Source organism: Notamacropus eugenii, chromosome 3, assembly GCF_028372415.1.
Source record: "Notamacropus eugenii isolate mMacEug1 chromosome 3, mMacEug1.pri_v2, whole genome shotgun sequence".
NCBI lineage: Eukaryota > Metazoa > Chordata > Mammalia > Diprotodontia > Macropodidae > Notamacropus > Notamacropus eugenii.
In genome coordinates this window covers 266,238,864-266,255,719 of record NC_092874.1, presented here as the reverse complement: position 1 = coordinate 266,255,719, position 16,856 = coordinate 266,238,864, and the positions used below count along the sequence as shown (strand labels likewise).

General features: G+C 34.0%; 1 protein-coding gene across 7 annotated transcripts in view; it reads right to left on the bottom strand.

The window, feature by feature from the left end:
• LRRIQ1 (leucine rich repeats and IQ motif containing 1) overlaps positions 1-16,856 on the bottom strand; it is a 297,422-nt gene that overhangs the window by 231,972 nt on the left and 48,594 nt on the right. For all 7 annotated transcript variants that reach the window (XR_011977307.1, XM_072655502.1, XM_072655506.1 and 4 more), the window contains exons 11-12: positions 4,240-4,433; positions 3,561-3,688 (exon numbers count right to left, since the gene is read on the bottom strand). Coding sequence is in view for 6 of the 7 variants with exons in the window: in XM_072655502.1 (XP_072511603.1) it covers positions 3,561-3,688; positions 4,240-4,433 (322 nt within the window). In the remaining variant the exon portion in view is untranslated. The remainder of the gene's footprint in view (positions 1-3,560; positions 3,689-4,239; positions 4,434-16,856) is intronic.

The window sequence follows — 16,856 nt, the reverse complement described above, 5'->3', positions numbered from 1 at the left end:
CTATCAGAAATCATATATAAACTTATCTATTTACTTATATTTTTATTAAGGGTATTCATACACATGCAGGTCCCATAATACAAAAATAAGGGTACTTTTGTGATTAAAAAATTTAAAATGAAGTAGATAATCATTAGGTAGGGACTAAATGAACAAGTTACAGAAAAGGAATATAAAAGAATATTTCCGCATTGTAAAAAATGACAAAATAAGGAATTCAGAGAAAGTTAGAAGACATATGACATTATATAAATGTGTAAGAGCGAAGTAAGCTGAAGCAAAAAAGGAACATACACAATATGCCCTAACCTCTCCTCCCTTCAAAATTTTCTATTATTGTCCTAGTACCCCAGATTCCCAACTGAGATATAATTCTCAACTCCTCACTCTCTCTCAGCTCCCATATCCCATTTGTTACCAAAGATGATTTCACCTTTGTAACACCTCTCCAAAATGACCCTTTCTCTCCTCTCATAATGCCAGCACCCTACTGCAGTCCCTCACCTCCTTATGCCAGGACTTTTGCATAGATGCCTAGTCTCTCTCGACTCCAGTCCATCCTCCATTAAGCTGCCAAAGTGACTTTTCTAAAGAGCAGGTCCAACCTTGTCACAAGCCACATGGCACACTGGATGAGTGCCAGGCCTGAAGTCAGAAGGCTCATCTTCCTGAGTTCAAATCTGACCTTGGACACTTACTAGCTATGTGGCCTTGGGCAAGTCACTTAACCCTGTTAGCCTCACTTTCCTCATCTGTAAAATAAGCTGAAGAAGGAAATGGCAAATTACTCCATTATCTTTGCTGAGAAAATCCCAAATGGGGTCATGAAAAGTTGGACAAGACTGAAATGACTGAATAACAAGAAAAGTTGTGTTGTTCTCCTCCTACTCCATCAACTCTAGTGATTCCCTACATATAAAACTCTCTATTGGGTGTTCACTCTCCCTGCCTACCTTTCCAGTCTTCTTACACTTTACACCCCACCTTCACCTTTCAGTGCCCCTCCCCCAACCCTGTACTCTTGGATCAGGTGACACTGGTCTCCATGCTGTTCCTTGGACAAGATACTCCATTTCTTGGCTTAAGGCATTTTCACTACCTGTCCTTAATACAGGAATGTTCTTTCTCCTCATCACTACCTCCTGACTTCTGGCTTCCAGCTTCCTTTAAGTGCCAGCTAAAATTCCTTCTATAGAAAACCCTTATGAATCTTTCCTTATTCTAGTTCCTTCTTTTCTTGATTATTCACTACTTATCCTGTCTACAGCATGTTTATACATAGTCATTTGCACGTTGTCTCCTGCATTAGACTGTAACCTCCTTGAGAGCAGGGGCTATTCTTTACCTTTCTTTCTGTCCCCAGCTCTTAGCACAGTGCCTGGCTTTTGATAAATGTTTATTGACTGCCTGATAACACAAATGAAAAGAAGAGTGCAATAAAGCCACCTGCAATATAACTATAATGACTAACCTGGATCCCAACGGACAGATAAAGAAACTGACTGACCTTCTTTCCTTAGAGGCATGAGAGGATATGAGTGTAAAATGATGCATACATTATCAGATAAAGTTCCTTTGTCACTTGGTTTTCTAGGACTTTGACATGAAACAAAGGGTATAATAAAACTAAAACTAAACAACAAAGTAATAATAATAATAGCAATAGCTAGCATTTATAGAGTGCTTTAAGGCTTGCAAAGCACTTTATAAATATTTTATCCTCACAACACCCTGTGGGGGAGGGGTAAGTGATCCTCACAGATTAGGGAACTGAGGGAGACAAGTTAAGTGCCTGATCTAGGATCATATAGCTAATTAGTATCTGAGGGTGGATTTGAACTTAGGACATACTGACTCCAGGTCCAGTACCCTAATCTACTGTGCTTCCTAGCTACTAAGGAAATACACATATAGGTTGGTAATCACCAATTTTTTTATAGTGGTAATATCCATATATTATTAGAGTTGGCCAAGGTAACTCTATAAGACTATGTAGCTTGTGAATCTGGCACAGATCAGCATTGGTAGAGAGACTTTCCTCAATGAGAGTTCCCTGTACCAGTAAAGTCACTGATCCTGTCCAAATATTAATATATACAGGGTGTCCTAAAAGATTTTTGAGACACCCCATAGATATGTATATATGCATATATGTGCATGTGTGTATATAAATATGGTATATGTGTACACATACACATACAAATGGTATATGTAAATATTGTGTGTATATATATATATATATATATATATACACACACACACACACACACACACACATACATATATAAAATCCATATCACTCAGAATTTTTCCCAGTCTTTTATTATCTTTCCCTCTTTTAGATACCTTGCAAATTCCCTCACAATCTCTAGCATGGATTTCTACCTATACTTGGATTGGTGTACCTGCTGTTCCCATCTCTTTCTTCTTCATCCTATTTCCACTTATTCCAAAAGCATATCAAGCAAAAATACTGGGTCACAAACATAGCATATCCATTATCACTGGTGAAGAAAATATGTTATCAGAATGGTAACAGGTCTTTTCTATTTTTCATCTATTTGTTTTATCTTTAAATGTCCTTTGGATGAGATTCTGATGGAAAATCCATTTGGGAGTAGTAAAGTGTTGCTATATGGGCACCCTAACAAATGGATTTTAAAGCAGATTCTGTTTTCTACTTGCTAAGGTCTTAAATTTCTAATGGACATTAAAATATTTAGAGGAGAAATGCTCAAAGGACAGACCACCCTAATGTGGTGAAGATTAAGAGAGAATTTTAGACATCTTTTATTGTAAAAGAAAGGAAACACATGTTAGACATCTTCAAGTTTGGGCTCTCCTAGTCTGTTTCCCATGAAGTATAGTTAGGAGATTCTTTTTCAAAGCATTTTTTTCTATTTGCCTTTGATGAACAAATTAATCATATTAGAAAGAATAGAATTCACTGAAATATTAATCTAATAGCAAAGCAAGAGGAGATGTGCACCTATTTCCCTCATGTTTCAGTTTCCGAAGACTTCTTTCTGTAAAGCTCCAGATGTCTAGTGGTCTCACGCTGAACTCCTGTGGCAGGTACTCATTTCCAGTCAATGCCAAGATACTTTTTAAAGTATTGCTTTATATCCTTTGAGAAATCAAATTTAAATCAATCTTAACAGTAACTATAAGAAATGTAAGCTGAAAGAAGCTTAGCACTATCTTTCTAGTACATAATAAATACCATTTGAGAGAAAATGATATCTCAGGATGAAATAAGAAACTTCTTGTATTTGTTAAGAAATATATTCTTTACTAGGATAAATGAAGATTTCCCACAGAGATTTCTATAAATGTATTTCTGATAAAGAAGGAAGACTTTAGGTAAAATAAGCAAATTGTAATCTTAATGAAAATTCTAAAAACTTTTATCTTGATAGTACTTTAAATCTAAATTTTAAAATGTGTATAAAACTAGTTTAATGCTTTACAAATAAATTTATTTCATTTTGGGGAGACACTGCAGATGTTTTTTAGTCAATTTCTCACTGCAGCAATTACTTAAGAAAAGATAATTTTACCTGTTTTGAGAGAGAGTTAGAATCTGTAATAAGGGAAGCCAGTATGAGGAGAATATTTCCAATGATGAAATACTGTTGTCATCCAAGTATAATTCTCTGAGCAGAACTTGATTCTCCAGAGATGGAAGCTACATTTAAATTTAGTTTACAAAGATAATAGATTTATTCATTTAGTCAAACTTAAAATTTTAAAATAAATAAGAAATACCACATTTATTATAAGAGTGTTTATTAATTCAAAATGCCAGTCTTTTTCAATATAAATTGTAAGATTGACAGTAATGTTCTGTATGCAATTAAAATTTTTTTAAATGACTTAATTCATAAAAATAATTATCACTTGCTAAATGATGTGTCATACTTAAGACAAATATTGCTAGCTCATTTGTCTCATACTTATCAGAAATTTCACATATGAAAAGGTGTGATTTAATGTCTAACACTATTAAAAATAAATATGGGACCAATTTCATTTGTAAAACAACAAAAATACATTGACTTTTTAAAGCAAAGAAAAAATCTACACTAAAATAAATTAAAAATCCACCACAGATTATGACCACAAAATAACAATCAGGGATAAAAGTATTCAAAACTCCTAAAACAATAAGGCTATCATGCATGTATTTATATGAGGGAAAATATATATATATATTTATCATTAATGTGAAATAATTACCTCAGTTAGGTAATTTCCTTGTAACTTCAAAATTTGAAGTAAGCCACAATCTTTAATTCCTTCAACTTTAGTAAGATTATTATAAGAGCAATCCAAGTACATAATAGTAGGAACACTACAAAGACCTCCGGTGCTCATTAGCTGATTGTGATTCACAATTAGTTGCTGAAGAGATTTCAAAGATTCTAGTCCACCTGAAAGAAAAATTGCTAAGATCAGTGACACTATACAATCTTTCAAATTCTAAGTGTATTTTATTTTCCAAATTATTATGCAACTACATTTTCTCAATTATAAGTTAGGACTTAAATTCTTTCTAATTTGTTTTAATGAAAATGATTAATAAAGTTTTATTATAAAAGTATAACAAAATTATATTTTAAATGAATATCTTAATTATTATGAAACTTGTGAAATCAACAAGCATTTGTTACATGCTTATTATATGCCAGACACTGCGGAAATTTTAGAACATGGTATCAATTTAATAACACAAGAAATAAATGAAATAATTCTATAATAAATAATAATAAATAATAAATGAAATAATTCTATTTTCAACTACCAATATGGACATAATAAATATCTTTATTGGCAGAATACTATGAAGGAAAGAGCAAGGAGAGTTTTTTTTTACTGTCTTAAATGTCTGCTGTGCCATTTTCTACGTATTTACATTTTTTCCCCTTAAAAGCATCATTTTCAAGTGGCTGTTTACCTCCACTCCTCATACTAACCCTGAACCCTGCCTTCTGACAAAGAAACATATATAAACCAAACAATATATAGCATTGACCATGCTGGACAATGTATGTTTCCTTTGGCACCAGTGGAACACTCTGGCTGTTTATCAATCCTCATTCTTGCCAGTATTCTCTTATGATATAATTCACTGATGACAGTTGTTACTCCTATTTTTCACAGTTCCTCATCAGTTACTGTAGCCTGCTCACACCATTGTGCTTTTTTCCACTGATTCCTCTCCCTTTCTCTCTGGGATGCTTATCTTTAGTTCTTTGGTGTTCCACAGCTTGCTGCCATATAGCAAATTCAATATTAGCATTCAAAAAAATGGGTCTTTGCTTTCATCAGACATTCAAAGCCAACACAATAACTGACATTTCTCAAAATTTAGGCAATCTATTCTTCTGTTCAACCTGAGCCCATCATACCTCATTATATCACCTTCCTTGTCTATATTATCTGCCCCAGACATACATCTACCCTATGAAATCCAGACAACAGCCATTCTTCCTCTACCTGGTTTTCCTATGCAAATGGACAGGTAAACTATTTGAGGGACTGCAGCTTTCCTCTGGGAAGCTCTGTAGTCTTTTGTGCTTTGATACAATCAGCACAATGTCTTCCTTAAATAAGAGTATGTAAAGGACCTCATCATCCACAGGGAATTTCTCCAATCCATGCACTGGATTGCCTCCAATGAATATCTTTGCCAGGTATACATCTCTGTTTTGCGGATCATCTAATATTTTCTTTCAGAGAGTCACTGAACAGAGCTATTTCTGTTTTTTTTTTTTCCCCAAGGAATCTTGAATAATTTTGATGGCTCAGTGAGAGCTGCAAGATTGTAAAATAATCTGTAGTGTTACTGAGTTCTAGCAGATCAAATTCTGATCAAATAATCCCTTTACATAATTATGTGGTTATATCATTTTTCTCATTAAAAAGTAAATTACCTGAGAATCAGGGTTGTGCCATTTTTATCTTAATATGCTGAACACACAGCACAGTTACGGGTACACAGTAGATATTTAATGAATATCAAGGTATACCACTAAGAACTCTGGTTCTGGAAAGAGTAACTAAAGAAAATTATGAAACTTTTCCCTGAAAGGATTTAAAACTCTATCTAATGTTTAACAAGTCAAGCTACCTATAATCTTAAAGTTATTTCCAACTACATGAAACATATGTAGGTATATGTGTATATACACACATATGATACACATATAGGTGCCAATTATGCAATTTTAATTGATTGTGGAAATTATTTGTAAGTTAAATTTTTCAAATATTGTTTCAACTATAGGGTTTCAAATAGGTTTCAAATAGGGTTTCAAATATTTTAAAAAACATTTCTCATATATTTGTTTGTTTATTTTTAGAGTCAATAGGTTGTTTAAAGATTAATCTGTATTTTCAAGTTAAACTTAAAGCTTTCTAAATTATTTACCCAAATTTACCCTAAATACCATAAAAGAATTTCACTGGACTAGATTTTGTCATCAGACTTCTCTAGTAAGTGTGGGAATACACATGAGCTATTACACCAGAATGATGGATGGATTATCAACAGGTAAGCGACTTTTAAAAGTCATATAGTATGGAGGAAAAAAAAAACTAATATAGAGAATTGACATATTGATTTAATTCTGGAAGAATTCAGAACACTTAAATCTATTTCCTGTCTTATGCAAATTCTGCCTTTTTCTCATTTTCACTTTTTTTTCCCCTCTGTCTGTACTTTTCCTCTCAAGAAATCTCAGGATCCTAGAACATAAGAATTTGAAGGTACCTTAGATTTCTTCTGGTTCAAAACTCATTTCCTTCCCTCAATAAACTCATAAACTCCTACAACATCTCTAACCAGCAGTCTTTAACCTCTGCACGAACACTTCTAGTAACAAGGAATTCAGTATCTCATAAGGCAGACTATTTTTCTAATATCTCTTTAATTATTAGAAAGCTCTTCCTTAGATTAAGTTAAAACTATCAACATTTTACATTTTTCTTTACATTATTACAACTAGAGTAGAAACAGAGACATCATACAAGTTTTGGAGGAAGAGAAATAAAAGAAATTCAAAAAGATAAATCTTTCAAAAGTACATGCCAAAACTCAATTACTAACAAATTCATTTAAAAAAATCCAAAAATGTATGGATGAATTTTAAGGGTACTGGAAAATGACTTCGTGGAAGAAACACAGAATTTTTAAAAATGCATATTCTGAAAATTATACTCCCAAATCAGGCAACTTTAATCATATAAAGCATATAACTCATTGACTCTAAATATTAGTTAAATGTTGGTCCTATAATTTTTGGTATTATCATGCTTTTGGATGAGGAAGGAATCATAAAAAGAAGAAAACTAAGTCAAATCTGTAAAAAAAAATACTAGGAAGAAAATGAAATTAAAATTCACATAAAACATATCAGTTTTAAAGATCTCATCTTAGGAAGTGGACCAATGAACTTCCCTGCAACTAAAAATGGCTCTTCTACTTATACAGCAAATTGTCTGGTGTCCCTGGAGAACAGGCTATTCGGACTTATCAATACTTTTTTTGAAGAAAACGAAATCTTCCTTAATTCTGAAGAAACCTCAGGATATTCTAGGAGGCCACAAGTATCCTGGCAAGTAGTGAATTTTAGTGAGGAAATACTATGTGCCAGGCACTGTGCTAATCACTGTACAAATATTATCAGAGATGATCCTCATGACAACCCTAGAAGGTAGGTGCTACTAATATGACTCTCATTTTACTTATTATTGAGAAAACTGAGACACAGAGGTTATGTGACTTGACTCAGGTCATACACCCAGTAAAGTGTCTGAGGCTGGAGTTTTGAACTCAGATCATCTTGATTCTAGTGCCACTACTCTATCCACTGCACCACCTAGCTAGTTTATGAAATGCCAGATGAAAGACATTTTATTGTATATGGAAAAGGTTGCTAAAGTCAATATTACATGGCTTTATCACTCAAAAAGGGTAATAATTCATTTACTCTAGCAAGACTAAAGTAAAATGGAGTTTTAATTTTTCATTAGACTACACTTATTCAATATATTTAACATTATTTTTATAATACTAATAACATTATTATATAAATAAAAATATGAATATTACAATAATTATGACATAATACTAAAATGGTATTACCTTTAAGACTGTTCTCATTTCCGTAGTAATTAGTATTTAGAAATAAGTTTTCTTTTACAAATCAATAAAACCATAAGCATCGCTTTCTGTACTATCACATCAATTAATTAATAAATATTCATTATGCATCTACCACATGGCAATCTCTGTGCTAGGAATTAAGAATATAAATATGAAAATATCAAACAAGCTCTTCTCATACTAATGCTCTGTTTTCCTTCAAAAAGAATAAGATCTTAAAAATCATAATCCAATAATAACTCTCAAACTGTGGGTGAAAAAAGTTTGTCTTCATTTAAAGGAAAACTTTACTGTCTATCTGTGAAGAAAAATTGCAGAAGTGGGCCAAAACCCTTCAGGAAAACATTTCTCCATGTATCAGTAATATCAGAAAATATATTTTCCTTAGGCTAAATTTTTAATTGAACAGAACTGACAAAAGATTGTTATTAAAAAGTGAAAATGCTCAAGTCTTTAAATAGTTAAGATATAAATATATAATATTATATTGATTGATGATTCTAGAACCTTGGGGTGGGGGGAGGGAACAGGTGGATGATATTACAGCAAAATAAAGACACCAAAGCCTCTGTACATGTTAAAGCTGAACATTTGATAGGCATTAAGTAAATGTTTATTGAATGTGTTAAATAATATCTCCTCAATAAATACTTTTCAAATAACTGACTTTAGTACACATACTACATAAGGTATGAGCTTTTATAATGTTAATAATAGCACAATAACAATCTCAAAATTGGAAGTATCCTCCAAGAAAAGGGGCCATTTATTCCAAATAACACACATAGAAACATCCTCCCCACCGTCCTTAACAAATCTGTAATAGACTCCAGTAAGGGGAAACTCCCCACTCCTATGGCAGCCTACTCTACTTCTGGATAGCAATCATTATTAAGCTGTTATTTCTCACCTTGAAATCACATGTAGGTTTTTTCTGTTTCTACAGATTTAGGGGAAGATGAATGGGAAGGATAGGGGACTTAACGAGGGAGGAAAAATGAAGAAGGGAAGGGAATTCACTCTCTACAATAATGAAAGCGGGGTAGCATGAAATGAAGAGGACACAAATACGGAGGAAGGGGGGAGAGAACGAGGACCAAATAAACATCAGTTTCATGTGAATCAGAACAAGAAAAGTGGAATACATTCATTTTATAGTGGCAAAGAAATAGAAACTAAGGAAATGCTTAACTATGGCAACTAAGTGTCATGGTGGATAAGATGCTAGACTTAAATCAGACCTGAGTTAGGATCCTGTCTGAGATACTTACCAGCTGTGTGATCCTGGGCAAGTCACTTTACCTCTGAATCTCAGTCTCCTCGTGTGCACAATGCTAATAACAGCACATATCTCACACGTTGTTGTGAAGAGGAAATGAAATGACAAATGTAAAGTGCTTCGCAAACTTTAAAATGCAATATAAATTTTAGCTATTAATATTAGAGAATGACTAACAAATTATGAACGTAATGGAATATTACTGTACCAGAAGAAATGTAGAAATAAAAGTGTCCAGAGAAAATATGGAAAATGTAAAAGGCTTGTATGAACTGATACAGAGTAAACTAAGCAGAAAGAGAACAATTTATACCATTACATCATTATATAGAAAAACAATTTTGAACGTTTTGAAAACTCTGAACAATCCAATGACAAACTATAATTTCAGAGAACCAAAGATGATGCATTGCTTTTCTCCTCAGGCCCAAGAGGTGAGGAAAAAAGAAAGATAAACAATGAGACATGAATTTTTAGTTATGGCTCATGTGGCAATTGTCTTTTCTTGAATGCATTTTTTCCTTATTTTATATTTCTTTTTTAGTTCAACTGGAAGGACTATGATACTGGGAAAGATTGAAAGGAAAGAAGGGGACAGCTGAGAACAAGATGGATAGTATCATGGGTCCAATGAACATGAGCTGGGACAGTGGAGAACAGAAGGGTCTGGTGTGCTAAAGAGTCAGACGTGACTGAATGACAACAATGTGCCAGGCATGTGCCAAGTACTGACAATATCAGTGAAAGCAAGTAGTATGGTCCCTATCCTCAAGGAATTTACACTCTAATGGGAGAAACAATATATAAAGGAAATCTGGAAAGGTAGGAGGGTAAGAAAGTTACATGCCTGTGAATTGTCTGGAGATGTCCAGGAAGTGCTGTGAAGTCCTAGAACTGAGCAAGATAAAGACAAAACCTTTCTTTTCTTAAATATAGATTGATCAGTGAGTTCCATGTGCACACACAACAGGCTCACCAGATGAACTTCCTCTTTTCCTCCTCCTCAGAACTGCTTCTCTGTTTCTGACCTAATCCACTTCAAGAATTCTGACTCTATAGAGTGCAAGCCACTCTCTCTGCCAGGTGCTGGAGAACACAAGTTATTAAGTCCAAGGGATCTTTGTTCTCCTGGTCTGAGAAGAGAAATACGATGTTTTAAGGAGTGAAAGAAAACTGACAACTAGAGGGATTGGGAGAGTCCTCATGTAGAAGACAGCGCATGAGCTGGGCTTTGACAGAGCTTAGGATTCTAAGAAGTGGAACTAGAGAGAACAACCAGGGCCTCTGAATAGACAGTACAAAGAACAGAAGTGGGAAATGTACTATCAACTTTGGGAAACAGTTTGCAAGGAATGGGAAGGCCAGGAAAGGGACTGATATACAAGGCTGGAAAGGCAGGCTAGAGGCAAACAGGTTTTAAACGCCAGGCTGGTGTTCCCATGTAATGTGAGAAACAAATGGGTGTTTGATGTTTTCGAAGGTGCTTGACCAGGTGAGTGGTCAATATTTGTACTAAATACAATGATTATTTTTGGTTTTACTCTGTGGACATTTTGTAGTTATTCCCCTCATTTCTCCTCCTTCTCCCCCTAATGGTCCATTTTTGCTGCCTCCCCCTTCTTTTTTAGGTTTGGGATTATTTTGTTTTCTTTCATTTTTTTTTTATTTCCAGGAACCACCTAGGACCCTCCAAGAGCCGCTAACACTTAGTTCCTAGAAGACTCTTGGTCACTGGAAATTGCTCATGTAATCACTTTCTCTGCAAATTCTGCCTCAAAGAAATTCAAATGAATTAAAAACTTCTACAAAAATGCTTTGGTAACAAGGAAATGGCAATGATTTTTTTAACTTTTGGTGTGATACTTTAAGATCTGTGATTTTTTTCCTGAGGTGCCCCAGTACTGATGTAAACAACTCCAACAAGTAAATGCTCTTTGAGAGCCAGTAAGGTGAAAACAAAAAAGTAAATGTGTAGCCAATCTGTGGATGAGGTGTTTCGTTTTGTTTTAACCTACTTAGGCTAGCCCTAAAACAAGAGACATTGACTCTGCCACTAAGTCTGTAACAGAAACTCTTCTAGCTCAGCTTGGTAGGTCCTACCAGATATTATATTTACCTTTGAAAACTCAGGGCTACCATTAAGTCATCAGAGGAGACCTTTAATAGATTCCTTTATGAACACTATTATAAAAATGTCATCTATCATTATATTGAGAGTCTGTCTTACTGAATGAAGTCCTATGTATCCTAAGAGTGTTCAATAAATGTTGTGATGTTCTCACACTTTTCCATTTATCTACTATATTCTCTGGGTGACATTCACTTTCAAGTAGAATTTAAGATTCAACTATTTCTAGCCATCTGTTTGGTATGGTGAGAAGATGGGAGTTGGGACACTGGATTTCTGGCTCTACCTCTGATTCTTATTATATACAACCTTTGAGCACCAAACCTTTCCAGACCTCAGTTTCCCCTTCTGAAAATGTAAACGCTGTGATAAATTACCTCTAAGGTCATTTTCAGCTATGAGATGCTATGGTTTTCAATGACTGATTAGGATGATAGCCATCCTAGGCCAAACTGGGAGTAAAACTTTCCTTTCCAAACTTTATAGAGCACTTTCTTTAGATCTCCACTTATTTGTCCCATTAAGGGAGTGAAAGAGCTGGGCCTTGACGGAAGAAGAGGATTTCCAAAGTTGGAGGAGTAGAGGTAGTGAATTCCAACCACTGTGACAGCTTGCATGAATGTACAGAGAAAGGAGAAGGCAGGATGAGATCAGGTAACAGTGGGTCATCCTGTTTGGCTGGAATGTAAATTATGCGAGGGGTAGTAAGGCTAGAAAGATTGAAGACAGATTGTAAAGGGTTTTATACGGCAAGCACAAGAGGCTCTAGTTTATCCTCCAGGCAATAGAGAGCCACTGAAGATTTTTGAGCAAAGGAGTGACACGGTTATATTTGTATATTATAACAATTACTTTAGCAAGATAAGAATAAAGTAACAGATTAGAGGAGGAAGAAACTAGAGACATGTATCTTTAAGAAGGCTGTTATAATAGTCTAGGGAAGAAATAACAAGAACTTCAACCAGAGTGGATTTAGAATGAGTGGAGAGTGGCAGGGCTGATGCTAGAGATATTGACAAAGTCAAACTCATAGGATTGTGGGCTTTGTGGCAACTGCTTAAATGTAGGGGTAAAGAAGGGGAAAGTCTCCTCAAAAATGATTCCAAATTTTCATCTCTAGAATATGCTCTTGGAGGACAGATGATATGTCTTATTGCCTCTTTGAATCCCCAGCACAGAGGATGTTGCCTCATATATGAAAGTCACCTAGTAATTATTTGTTGAATTGAATTGAATACAAGATTCCTCCTTTGTTCTAAAATTCTCTAAGTGTCTCTACGTACTTAGTTACTTGTAAAGGATTAAAAAGCAAAATGGCACCATCTAGTGGAGACTTAACCACTTTACTCTAATCTAGAGAGAAAATAAGGGGGTTTCCTACTGATTTTTCAAAAACATGTTCAATACTTGCAGAACTATCCATACTGGTTTATAAGGAAAAAATGTGCAGAGAAGAATGGCTGAAACCAATCATTTCACATCATCAAAGCCTGGATTTTCCAGAAACATTTCACTACAGAATCACAAAAACTGATCAAATTGAAAAGAAAGGATTTGAACTGCTACGCAACCACCATAACTTCTATGAACAGAAGTTGATTCATTTTTTTTGGCAAAGAAATAAAAGTTGTACCTTCAACAATGAAAATAAATGAACAATTTACTAATGCTATTTACCAAATAATATCTTTATAGCCTCTTAAATATGATCTCTATTTTCTTTCCCTTGTTCCAAGACACTGAAAAATCTATGTGATCAACTTGTTGGATCAGAAGTGACATTTACTTGCTGGTTAAATTTGTCCTAACAGCTTTTACGTGGGAATTTGTTTTGTTGAAAGCACTAAGAAACCTCCTAAGGGAAATCTGGGCTAATTTCATACTCGACTGTGGGCTCTTCTCATTATCTTATACGCATCAGGAGTTCAAGACACTCAGGAACTAACTTGATGACTGCCTCACTCAAATTTGTGTCCTAATCTGGATATCCAAGTACTGGCTTTACTAAAAGTGATTACATTTCAGTTTTTATTTTTTGCTCAATATCTACACAAATGATTCAAATATGCTCAATTTTCTTTCTGCAAAAATGCATTAATTTTATAGCTACATATTTTAAGAATACTTTTAACACAGTATAATGACACCAGACAATAGAAGGAATCTATTTCTAAATAGTTCACAAATATAAAAGGATTAATGTCCACTCCATTATATTTAATTTCACTTTTTAAGATAAATTACAATATGAAAAATCAATTTACCTTTAAATTGTTATATCTTGTTGACTTCTTATTATAAATATACTTTTTAAAATTAGTTCTAAGGTATTTCCCTTAGACATTATCAATTAAATACAGAAGAATGTTGGGGGGGGGCAGTTTCTATTACTTTAAATTACACCTACTTTTATTCACTTCCACATTTTTCAAATATGGAGAAAACAGTTACGGAGTCAGAAGTGGAAACTCATTAAACATTAATTCTTATCTTCTAAGCTTTCACACCTGCCAGAAATATTGCCTAATATGCTGTACAAGCCTGAAAATCTATCTATGCCTTATCACTGATCCTACCTAAAGTACTGGAAACCTTTCAAGTTACCAAAAAGAATTTACCGTGCTACTGACTGAAACTGATTATTCTAATTAGGCACTGAGCATCTAAAATACACCAGCATAACTAATATGAATTAAAATGTCATCTTACTAGTATACTGCAAAAATAGATGTAATTACCTTAACACAATACAAGGAATGGGAAAATGAATTTCTTCTATATTAAGTGTTCCACAAAATATAGGAAATAAATCATGACAAAGTTTTATAATAGTTGATTTTTTCACATATAAAAGTGCTCTGTCACATAAAAGAGGAACAACTTTGAAAGGTTTTATGTAAATATCTATTTTAATAACTAAAATGATACGAACACTCTTTATAGAAAACTAATATACATACTGGTAACTGCAGTCAGTAGTACTATTAGAGATGAGAAATGTTATAAAATACAAAACTATATATCATGCTTATTGCATTTTTCCAATTTTTAAATTTAATCAAAATCCACTAAATTATTTTAAGGCACAGTGGATAGAGTGCCAGGTCTGGAGTCAGGAAGACTCTCCAAGTCCAAATCTGGACTCAGATACTTACTAGCTATATAATCCCAAGCAAGTCATTTAACCTTGTTTGCCTCAGTTTCTCATCTATAAAATGAACCAGGAAAAGAAATGTCAAACCACTCCAGTATCTTTGCCAAGAAAACCCCAAATGGTGCCACAGAGTCAGACATGACTGAAACAATTAAATAAAAATGTTAATTTTTTTATACATTTCACAAGTTGACTTTTTAAAAACAATTTTAAGTAAATTTTATGTTTTACTAGGTCAAAGGGGGAAAAAAACTTTTCCTCAGACATGGTTACTCTGACTTTTTATCACTTCCATGCAAACAAAATCAAGAGCAATAAGAATTTACCTCAAAGCTTTCTGATTGGAATTCTGTAGGTATGGTTAACATCGGAAGGTAATTATTCATTTCACAGAAACAACTACAACCTAAATTTGAAGACTGAATGCACGACCCAAAGCCTTTTACTTCTTTCCCTTCCAAATTTATTTCAGCTCTCGTAGAAATATTACAGGATAGAAGTACATTTTTCACTTATAAAGACAAGCCTATCTTTGTGTACTACCATGAGATTTTTTTTTTCCTTTTTTTCCTTTCAATATATCATTGAAAGTCAAAGTCAATGCAGTTCCCTGGGCTTAACCAGACCCTCTGAAGGCAGGTCCTGACAACGAAGGAGTAGAGACCCCGGTACCCTCTAGTCTTCTTGCCCATCCAATTTCTCTTGCAAACTTCTCACACTCAATAAATACAGTGTTTTCATTGTACACAACAGACAGCATAGGAGCCTTTTACCTTGTGTGCTCTGCACTACACAGAGATACCTCAGGTACATCAATTAATATTGTGGCACATTTCACATCAATCTTGCATATGGGCTACACCCCAGGAAATCCACCCACTACGAAAAATTCCATACACTCTTACTGGCAAGGAAAACTGGATGAATGGAAGTTTAAGCATTTCTCCTTACAAACAGTCTCTTTTCTTAGCTGCCTTTAGGTTACTGGCATGATTCCTTCAAGTGAATGCCAATAACATTAACATATATTTCAGTGTAGTTGTGCTCTCTCCAAGGGAGGGCGAAAAAGATTTATTTCAGTATGCATTTTAAACTCAAAATTTTAAATCAACAATTTTATATCCAAGTATCAGTATTTAAATGTTAAAAGTTCATGGGTGGCCCCATTGCAGGCAGCACACAACTTAAAAAGGTTGAATCTGAAAACACTATATAGGCAGATATGTACATATGAGTGTGTCTGTTTGTAGTAAATAAATGTTACATTCTCCCTAATTTGAATAAGGAAGACTATATACAGTTATACCTTCCATATTGTAGCTTTTCCCATCATGGTTTTGATATATAGCATATGAGCATAAGAAATTAAATAGGAATTTGGGGGGGGGAGGGTTGCTGAAGCCACAGACAATATGCAAAGGCTAGCAGATGACACAGAAAAGGTTTAGAAACTCGGAAATGCATAAAGTATATGTATAGTACTGCATAATATATTAACATATTTTATCAGTAATACCATAATAGTTCAGACTCCTGAAGGAAGAAGGAAAGGTGAAAAAATTTTACAAATTTTCCAGATCATAGGGGCACCACACCCCTAAGCCTGAGTGAAAGATAATTATATACATACACACATACATATATACATATATATAATATATACACACATACATATATACATATATATAATATATACACACATGCATATATACATACATATGTATATATGTACATATATACAGATATATGCATACACACACATACAATCATAGGTTTAAAGTTCAAAGGGACCTGAGAGACACTACTTATTGGTGTTTCACAAACACCCTCTTTTATCCACGAAATAATAAGCAATCTGACCTTGGAATGGTAATTATTTTATGTTTTATCTGCATTTGACAGAGCAGGAAAAGAAGGCTCCAAGAGATAATTTGCTTGAAAAGAAAAATTTAATAAATGTTAGTGGCAGATCTAGAAGTCTCTCAGGTCCCTTTGAGTCCAGCTTCCTGATTTTATAAATAGGAAAACTGGTACATAAGAGTTAGATGACTTGGAAGAAATGAAAGTTAAGAGTGACTATGGCAGAGAAAAATGTATAATTAGCAAGAAGGTATTCAGCTTGCAA